The sequence below is a fragment of the Tupaia chinensis genome, unplaced genomic scaffold, assembly GCF_000334495.1.
Source record: "Tupaia chinensis unplaced genomic scaffold, TupChi_1.0 Scaffold148350_1, whole genome shotgun sequence".
NCBI lineage: Eukaryota > Metazoa > Chordata > Mammalia > Scandentia > Tupaiidae > Tupaia > Tupaia belangeri.
The window spans coordinates 1,054,029-1,064,414 of NW_006208201.1; the positions used below are offsets into that span (position 1 = coordinate 1,054,029).

The 10,386-nt window shown below is 54.7% G+C and overlaps 1 protein-coding gene across 1 annotated transcript in view; it reads right to left on the bottom strand.

Moving 5' to 3' along the window:
- Positions 1–3,518: 3,518 nt before the first annotated feature.
- Positions 3,519–10,386, bottom strand: part of KSR1 (kinase suppressor of ras 1) — a gene marked incomplete in the record, with an annotated part of 175,215 nt that continues 168,347 nt past the window's right edge. The window contains 2 exon segments of the mRNA XM_014584973.2: positions 3,519–6,412; positions 10,347–10,386. Coding sequence (XP_014440459.2) covers positions 6,334–6,412; positions 10,347–10,386 — 119 coding nt within the window.

The window sequence follows — 10,386 nt, forward strand, 5'->3', positions numbered from 1 at the left end:
TGGATCCTACGGTAATTCCATTGGTTTCCTGAGGAACTGCCATCTCTCTTCCTACAGTAGCTGGGCCATCTTACGTTCCCATGAACAGTGTACAAGGGTTCTCATTCCGCCATCTTTGTCCACATTAAAAAAAAATAATTTATCATTATTTTAAAATTTGACCAGAGAAAGAGAATGGGAAAGCAAGAAAGCAAGTCACCACGTCGGGGACTGGAGCCACAGTCAGTTACGTGGAAGTTCAGTACTCCAACCACCATGCCACCTGCCTGGCCCCAGCCACATTTTTGTTGCTGGTTTGTAGCCATCCTGAGTATGGGGGATCCCATATGTGCTGGTATGCTGTGTTTTTGTTTTCACAGGTTTCCCAGTATAGTCGCGTGTCACGTGACAGGGATACATTCTGAGAAGTGTGCCACAGCTAGGAGACTGTCATTGTGTGAATGAGAGTATATTCCCATAAACCTCGATGGGACGGCCTACCACACACTTAGGCTACACGATACAGCCTAGGATCGCCTTGGGACCTGAGCAACAAAACAAGCACCATGCTGGGCACGTGTGCGCGCACGCCCCAAATCCCAACGGGATGGAGGAGGGACTGCAGTGTGACCACACTCGCACCATGCTGGGCACGTGTGCGCGCACGCCCCAAATCCCAACGGGATGGAGGAGGGACTGCAGTGTGACCACACTCCATTGAGGTGTAGGAGGTGGAAACCAGGCGCACACATGAAGAACATTTCGGGTCATCGTTGGCACATTGCTTCTGTGTTTTCGCTAGCGTGCACGTGCTCCTGTGAACCGGGGTGCCTGCGTTTCTCTTCATGGCTGCTTGCCCTTCTTTCGGGCATAATTGCTGGATCCTACGGTAATTCCATTGGTTTCCTGAGGAACTGCCATCTCTCTTCCTACAGTAGCTGGGCCATCTTACGTTCCCATGAACAGTGTACAAGGGTTCTCATTCCGCCATCTTTGTCCACATTAAAAAAAAATAATTTATCATTATTTTAAAATTTGACCAGAGAAAGAGAATGGGAAAGCAAGAAAGCAAGTCACCACGTCGGGGACTGGAGCCACAGTCAGTTACGTGGAAGTTCAGTACTCCAACCACCATGCCACCTGCCTGGCCCCAGCCACATTTTTGTTGCTGGTTTGTAGCCATCCTGAGTATGGGGGATCCCATATGTGCTGGTATGCTGTGTTTTTGTTTTCACAGGTTTCCCAGTATAGTCGCGTGTCACGTGACAGGGATACGTTCTGAGAAGTGTGCCACCGCTAGGAGACTGTCATTGTGTGAATGAGAGTATATTCCCATAAACCTCGATGGGACGGCCTACCACACACTTAGGCTACACGATACAGCCTAGGATCGCCTTGGGACCTGAGCAACAAAACAACAAGCACCATGCTGGGCACGTGTGCACGCACGCCCCAAATCCCAACGGGATGGAGGAAGGACTGCAGTGTGACCACACTCCATTGAGGTGTGCTACTCGCCCCATCTCTCCTGCAGGAACGTGTGCACCATATAATACATTCCAGGAAATGCTCCGTAACTTTTTGGGGGAAGGGGCATAGCGTGTGTGCGCTTGCTAGACAGTGAGAGGAAAGTGAGAAATCACTCCCCAGGGGAATGGCTACATCCCAATCCCGTCTCCTCTGTTCTCCTGGGATTTGGGGCACACATGTGCATGTGCTTAGCATGACTTTCTTTTCTTTTCTAGGGAGATTTTTGCTATAGGGCATGTGTGCTTGCTGGACAGAGACAGACAGAAAGTGAGAAATCACCCCTCGGGGGGGGGGGGGGCGGATGGTCACACCGCAATCCTTTCTCCTCCATTCTCCTCTTGGGATCTTGGGTATATATGCACACACACCTGGCGTGAGTTTTAAGCAACTGGGTCCAGGACTTGAACTGCAGTCGAATACATGGAAGTCCAGTTGGTAATGCTGTGTAATGTATCCATTATGCCATTTGCTGGTCCTGCCTGGCACGATTTTCAAGCCGCCAGGTCTGGGATTCAAACTGCAGTCGGCCATGTGGGAGTCCAGCACCTTAACCACCATGCCATCTGCTGGCCCCAGCACTATCTTTTGAACAGTAGGTGCCCAATAAATGTCTGACCAGAAAGTTCCCTGACTTGTGATGAGAGGGAGGTTGTGGAGTCAAAGCTGTGCCTTGATTGCTGGACTAACCACCCCGCAGCTGTGTAATCGTGACTCAATACCTTACGTTCTCTGCTTCGGTTTCTTCTGCTGAAACACCACAGTTCCTACCCTGGGTACTGTTGCAAGGGTCAGATTTATTTTTATTTTATTTCGCTTTATTTATTTAAATTTGACCAAAGAGAGACAGAGTGAGAGAGAGAAAAGGAGAAGGAGAGGAAGAGAGAAAATGAGAAAGCAAGCCGCCAGGTTCGGGACTTGAACTACAGTTGGCCATGTGGGAGTCTAGCGCCCTTAACCATTATGTCACCTGCTGGCCCCTTTATTTTTTTAAAGAGAGATTTTTTGCTATAGGGCACATGCGATCACCAAAGAGACAGACAGAAAGCAAGAAATCATCCCTTAGGGAGGATATCCACACTACAATCCCTTTTCCTCCATTCTTCTCTCAGGATCATGGGCAGGCATACACAGGTGCCCGGAGTGTTTTAAGCCACCGGATCCAGGATTTGAACCACAGTTGACTACGTGGGACTCCAGCAACGTAACCATGACATCATCTGCTGGTTCCAGCTGTGAGGGTGGGAGTAAGGAGAGAGAATGTATACAAAGCCTGCCTGGCTTGGAGTGGGGGCCCCACAGTGCTGGTTCTTTTCTGCCCCCTGTTCTGCTTACTCCAACCTCCCATGCACCTCTCTGTACACGTAACTGGATACCATGGTTCGAGTCCCAGCCTGGCTGGCCTGAAACATGCCACCCATGTGTGTGAGTTCCCAAAGTCTGATGGGCTGGAGGGTGGAGGTCATGGCATGGCCAGACCCTGTGAAGGGTGCCCCCCGACCATGTGTGCACACAAGTACTCTGTCATAAATAAAGAGAAAAAAACTTTAAAAAATTTTAAAAAAGAAAAGAAATGTAGAGGAACAGCACCTGCTCCAGCCTCAAGGCTTCTGTAAGGCAAAGGCACCTCCAGCCGAGGGGACTCTGGCTGAGGCTGGGCTGCTCCTGGGCTTGGGGGCCAGATCTTCCTCTGTGCGTCACAGGTCCTTGACGTGTCTCACTTCTACTCCAACATGTTTAGAAATACCTGCCTGCCACGTCCCAGCATGACTCCTCTCTTCCTTTGGAAGGAGCTCTGAACCCCCTGGAGAGGTTTCAGACACCCCCAAGCTGTCCCCTGCCACCCATCTGTGCAGTCCCCAACACTTATCTGAAACTGACCAGAGCAAACGCAGGCCCCGGACCCCTCGGTGTAACCGTGTTCACAAACTCCAGACACCCAAGTCCCGGCTGGCCCAGAGGGTGAGCTCTGGCCGGTGGCACGCCAACAGACAGACAAGCTTAGCAGCACGTTCATTAACTCTAACCATTTTAATTTAAATTAATAGCATTTCTGAAAGACAAACGCAGTTCATAGAAAATATAAAAACTTTTACTGTACAAATTTGACATCACATTCAAAAAAGCAGTGTGTGCCTTGTGGCCACAGAAGACGCTGGGTCTGCACACACCAGTGACATCCTGGCTGTTGTCACAGCCGAGCCTGGGCCCCTGGCTGCTTTCATGCTTACGCCTTTGCCCATGTCACCCCCCGAATCAGCACAGCAGAGTGGGCTGACAGGGCTGGCCACTCCCCTCTGTGGCCGCAGGACGAAATGCCATGGGTAGCCGAGGTGACATGGAGAGGTCGGTCTAGCCACCCCTGCTCGTAACTAGGCCAGAACTAGCCAGGCTTCAAGACTTCGAGTTAGAAGGAAACCCAGAAGGCTGCGGCTCTGGTGGTTAAAGGCAGCAGGGAAAGGCTGGGGGCTGGAGGTGCCCTGACGGGCCACAGCTGAGGCTCCACTCCCAACCCCAGTGGAGACCTCCACAGCCTGAGAGCTCCCACCACGGCCTTCCCAGCCTTCTCCACCTCCCCCACAGCGGGCTGTGCAGTCTGAATTCACAGTATCTGTCGTCCTTCATGTCTGCAGACGGAGGGTACACAGAGGGCTGCGTCTTCCTGACCCCGATTCACAGTCACTTAAATAAAGGAGGGTGGAGGGGACAATGGCAGGGAGTTTTCTTACATGACAGGCAGTGCAGAGGTGGTGGGCGAGAGCCAGGAGGCTGCCCAAGGCCTTGGAGAGGATGGCGGGGGGGTGTCCCCAGTACCTCAGCTCCACTCTCGGGCCTAAGTGGCTGGGTTCTCAGCAGATATCAGTCTCCCACCAGATCGTCAGTTTCTGAAGGGGGTGAACATGACAGCTCCTAACCCTGGGTGTCGCCCACCAGAACAAGACCAAGAGCTTCTCCAACGGTGACACCTGCGGGCTGTGATGTCTACTGTGGCTGGGAGTCAGGGCATGGGGAGGAGTCGGTCACCCAGTCCCAACTGAGGGAAGGCTCTGTCACATGGACAGTTGAGAGGCTGCAGACACACATACAGGGACCCCTCTGACTTAGCCATGAGGTGGCTGCCATACACCATGTGGCTTTGGGGTGGGGAGGTCACACTGCGGGCTGATAGGGGAGGCCCAGGGCAGACAGTCCCACCACAGAGACTCTCCCTTACCCCTAGGGCTGAACCCCACTGGCTTACAGCTCCTCCTGCCACCTCCCACACCCTGACCGGAGAGGGATAAGATGCTAATATCCCTGGGAGCCTGGCCCGGAGAACGGCGAGGCCACCCTGCAGCTCCCAGCAGAGTGGCCCATTTTGTGTCCTGTTTTGACCACACACAGGTGCTTGGACAGCTCTGAAGATTAGGGGGCTTTGGAGGGGAGTCCAGCTAAAAGGGTGGGAGCCACATGCTGCCCCCTAGCCTCTTCCTGCCCACAGAGTGTGGTCACAGGTGTTCTGGGCCTGCATCTAGCCACGCCTCCACTCCACTGTCCTTCCCTCCTCTGGCTTTGGGGCCCAGCGTGCCCAGTCTCCACCAAAGGCTTCTTTGCCACTTGAGACTTATCTCTATGGGGGCAGTTTCTAACAGTGTGGTTCCTCACACAAAGGTGCTCCCCAACCCAGCCCCTCTTCTGCTTCACATGGACAAAGGTGGGAAGTCTGGGAAGGCCCGGCAGGTGCAGGGCTGGAGTGAGGTACAAGAAAGGGTGGATGGGCAAGTGCCCACCTGAGCTCAGCGCAAGACGGAGGACACAGGAGTGGGCGGCTGGGGTTCAACGCACTAGGGAAGTAGAAGAGGGCGCTGTTCTAGAACCTTCTGGTAGGACTAACAGTGGGTTTGTGAAGTGCCAGGGTCATTCTGAGGCTAGGAATGGAGGCTCAGGGACCTGCCGTCTTCTTCCTCCCTGTTGTCTTCCTCGTTCTCGTGCACTGAGCTCTCATGTAGGTGCTGGCCCTGAGCTCTGGGGTCAAATGTCAGTGTGGGGCTGAAATGCATCTGAAAGCTGAGACCCTGAGTCCTGCTGCCTCGGTACCTGCCTGGTGGCTTCATGACAGAAACCACTTCTTCAAGATTCCTAACCTTGCAGCGTAACCTCTGCGAGGTACCCTGGGATCAGATGCAATTTGCATTTTGTCTGCCTCAACTTTTCCAGAAGGAGCAGGTGGGACTGCAGGTTAATCCAGTTTGTGAATGCGAACTCTCTGGGAACTCCCAGCTCCCACAACCCAGCTCAGTAGCTAGCCAGGGTTTTCTCTGCAAGGTAAGGAAGGAACAGGGTCCCCTTACCTGGATAAGGGCAGAACCTTACAGATTCCCCGCCTACGGGATTTAAGGCCAAAGCAGAGGCTGGATCAACCTCGCAGGCCCCCCACCCTACCTCACGAATGCCACAGTCCCCACGCTTTTCTTCCTTCAGCCCGGCGTGGGCCCCTCACTGCCTACAGGACCCTCCGGAGGGGGCAGCCCCGTCTGCCATCCCGGCCAACGGCGCCAGCACACCTGTGCACGCCCGCTTTTATTATTACCTACATAAAACGTCAAGTTCACGCAGCACAAACACACATGTAAACATCGGCTGTCTGTTGGGACAGGCTTGGTGGCTGGTGGTGTGACTCCGTCTCGGGCCTCAAGTGATTCGTGGATGGAGTCTGAAGGGTGGCCCATGCTCCTGGTCTGTAGCGCCGGCAGGCTGTGTCCTTTTGTCCTGGTGGTGGTTTGGGTGTTTTTCCAAAACACATCAATAAAAAGGAAGCGACTGGTGGCAGAAAAGCCGCACAGCTGGCTACATCTTTGGGTTACTGGACTCCAGGACGCCCAAGCCAAACCTTTCAAACCGGGGTACAACTTTGCTGCTGTTAATGCTGCAAAGGGGAACAAAAACAAGGGTTACAGCCCCGCGGGTCTTAATCAGGACTAGAGGGACGCTAGGAGCTCGACAGAGGACCCGGTCACACAAGGAGTGAAAATGACCATGCGGCCAGCATCCTTGACAGAGCTGCCCCTCACACGGAGTCCTCACCATGTCCCCCAGGGCAGCGACACTGACTGCACAGCTAACTCCCTAGCACCCCAGCTCAGTAGCTCCCTGGGCCCATCTGAACTGTCTTCTCATGGCCATCTGGGGAAGCTCTTGCTCCATGTGGAACTGGGGACACACCAGAAGCCTGACTCCCAGCACCAGGAGTGCCATCACGTGCTCCTTTCAAAAGGGACTCATCAGGGGACCAGCACCTGGAGTAATGGCTATGTCGCTGGACTCCCATGTAGCCAACCACAGTTTGAGTCTTGGACCCGGTGGCTTAAAACTCACGCCGGGCGTGTGCGTGCCTGCCCAAGATCCCGAGAGGAGAATGGAGGAGGAGGGATTGCGGCGTGGCCATCCCCCCTGGGGGTGATTTCTCGCTTTCTGTCTCTCTGTCTCTGTCTTTTTGACAAGAGCGTGTGCCTTATAGCAAAAACCTCTCCAAAAGAAGAAAAAATAAATAAATAAAGGGACTCATGGGGCCAGCAGATTCCCCCAGAGCCTGCTTCCAGAGGCCAGACTCGAATTGGCAGGTCCTGCCGGGGCAGGGCACTGCATGGCGTAAACTGTGTGGTGGCTCTGCCCTAGGCGGCATCAGCCACACTCCTGACAACACCAGCTTAGGGTCTGGTCTATAGAGCACAGGGCAGATGTGCCGTGAGCAGCAGGGCCTGGCTGGGGCGGGGCTCTGTTCCCATTAGTGAAACTGTTTGCAGACTCTTTGCTTCCGGACTTTTCTGAACATGCTACCAAGGACACCACCCTTCCAGCTGGTCTTTCACAACTCTCCACGTCTGCTACCTTTACTCTACGGGGGGCTGAGAGAGGAGCCTGGCAGAGGGCTCCTTTGACTAGACCATGGCACTAAGCCCTGGGCAGCTCTGCAAACACGCCACTCCTTGTTGGACATGACCCGCACGAGTTACAAGCCAAGCAAGACCCCTCCCCCAGTACTGAACACACTTGGCAGCAGGCCGGAGTGCTCGAGGGTGGGCTCCGGCTCACTTGCATGTTAGTGAGCAAAAACAAGACCAGCCCGCAGGAGATGAACAGGAGAGAAATAACAGCCACGTCCAAGAGGAGTTAGAAACTGCTCAAACCGCCTTGGAGGGGAGCTCCGTTAGTGGGATCCTCGGAGACAGTTACTCAGGCCCGCGTGGACCCCGTGGAGAGGGGAGAGGACCAGTTTCAAAACAGAGAGAGCACAAGGAGAAGTCTTGCGAGAGATCGGAGCAGCAGAGCTGGCACCCCGGGGTTAGTGCCCGCGTCCCCTTTTGCGTTTTAGCAGAAGTCCCGGTGCCGAGTTGTCGGTTAGGAGGAGGAAAGCCCCCGGCACATGCAAGCAGCCAGGCCTACAACCTACGGAGGGAAGAGAAGGGAGAGAGCAGCGTCAGCACCAGGGCCCTGGGGGAGCCTGGAGTGGGGCAGGGGGATCGAGGCCTAGCCAGAGAGGCTGGGCAGGGGATCTTCCCTTCAGAGGGAGAAAGGGACACCCCTGTCTCCATTCCCTAGGCTTGGCAGTAGGGCGAGCTTGGAAGGGCGCCTGGGCAAAGCCTCTTTGAGCTGCCCCAGGGCAAACCACAGGACGTCTGCACAGAGGCCGGGTACAGGCCCTGGCTCCGGAGCCCTGGACTCCCAGATTGGATTTCTTGGCTTTGCCATTTCTGCTCACTGAAGTCTCTTCTTTGGAGCTCTGAACAGAGTGGCCCCTGGGAATTAGGATCCCTGATCTGAGTTCTCGCCCACCCACCTACTCATGGTGTGGACCGAGGCCTGTGGGTCTCTCTCTCACTCACTGGGAGAAACGCAAGCCTGCGTGGCCCTTGCTGGTGCCATCTTGGCTGCGAGAAAACCGCTTTGGTTTATGGGAAATAAAACACACAGAGAGTGAAAGGTGGAGTGCAAGGACAGAGCAGGACGCGGGTGTGCGAGGGCCGAGCAGCGCAGGCAGAGGATGCAGGAAGTAACAGAAACACACTATTCCTCCAGAACGGGACAGGCGTTCTTAAAGTCGGGGTGACCGTAACGTCCTTTCCCGTAGTAGCGGCTCCGCCAGCGGCTGGGAGTGGCCCGTGACCATTTCGCCGGGTGTGGGAAGAGTGCCGTTCAGCCCGTCAGCCCCAGCAGGTGATGGTGGCCGGGTGCCAGCAGACAGATGGAGAAGTCAGGATGCCAAGACAGGGGGACATGACAGGACAGGCCAGCACATCCACCACCCCCCGAAAATAAAAATGCCACAAGACCAATGGGAAAGAAAAGAGAAAATGAGAATTAGAGGTGGAGTGCCACCAGGTAAACAGTGTGAGCAGGAAGTCCTGGCATGCTACTCAGTTTGTGGCACCCTCCCCTTTAAGGGCCAGAAGTAATGGCTTTGGGCAGGCGACTTGTGAAATGAGGATGGGAGCTCTGTGGCGTTAGGGAACCCAGCGCCATCTCCTGGGTGCCGGTGCCCACCCGGTGACCCCTTCTCGTTCATGGATAAGCATCCTGGGGCCCCAGCTGCTAACTGAGTTGCCCAAAGTCACCTGGAGCAGATCAGAGGCTGGCCCCCCATGCAGGAACTGGGGGCTGGGGCCACCTGGAGGAGGTAGCACACCTCGACGCCAAAGGCACTCCACTCTATCTATTTTATACAGTGGGGCTCTGTGCGAGACTTCGTTCTTAGGAAGTGCCCTTCGCCTCAAAAATGTCTAGTACCGTTCATCTCACCCAGAAACTGAGCCTGAGCCAGCCGTGGCCACCGCCTATTTCTGAACCGTCCACAAATGAAGACAATTTTTACCTTTCTAAATGGTGGCCGGGGCGCAGGGAGAGATGGGGCATCCAAAGGAGGCTATTCGGTGACATGAGAAAGTCCCCTGCAGCCCTGCGGTCCCGATTTCCCTAACTGGGTGACGGCAGTTCCCTGTTTATGCTCTGGCAGTGGCTGGGCCCATGCTGCTCAGCTGCGACAGGGATAGTGCTTGGGGCACCACAGATGCCACTGCCAAGAGTTAGAACTCCAGCTTCCTGTTGGCTGCAAAGCCTGAAATATTTACCACCTGGCTCTTGGCAGCAAGAGTTTGCCCGACCTGGATCTTGCCCAACCTCCACCTTTTAAAGCTGCAGAAACCGAGGTCCCAGAACAAGGAAGGAATTTCCCGATTCTCACAAAGGGTTATGGCAGGGAGAGGTCTCTTTTTTAATGTTCTAGCAGAGGTGGCCAAAGGGACAAAGAAGAAACAGAACCAGACAGAATGCAGGAGACGTGACAGTGGCCTCGGCTGCCCCATGGAGACTAACCCTACACCAAAGGGTGCAAAGGGTTATGGGATTAAGTATGAAGGGAGAGGGCTCCTAGTATCGAAGCACCACATAAACTCCCTGGTGGGGGGCTGGTCTTTGAGCTGGTACCAGTTTAGCAATAGTGGCTCTGCTTGTTTTAGTGACACTTAGGACCCTCACCTCTCGGGCTGCCAGCTGGCCCACCTTCCCCTTCCTAGGCAACTCTCTTTTCCTGGCCTAGCCTGGGCCAGGGTTGGTCTGACAACAGTGATTTGTGTAGTTTTTCACAGATGCAAACTGGAGGTACTCGCCTGTCAAAGAGCGTCTCCAAAATGAACTTGGCAAATGAAATCTTGGTATCACTGGGGTGAAGGGACAGTGACCTCTGACCCATCTGCTCTATACTCCCTAGATCAATTTGTAGGCAGACAGAGCAAGGGGCCCTCTAAGACCCCAGGTAAGGCTGCAAGGGCCCAGCCGGCAGGTGCTGCTCAGGGAGGGGCGCTTACTCAGCTGACTTCCAGAAGTGCCCAGGATGGGACAGGCGGC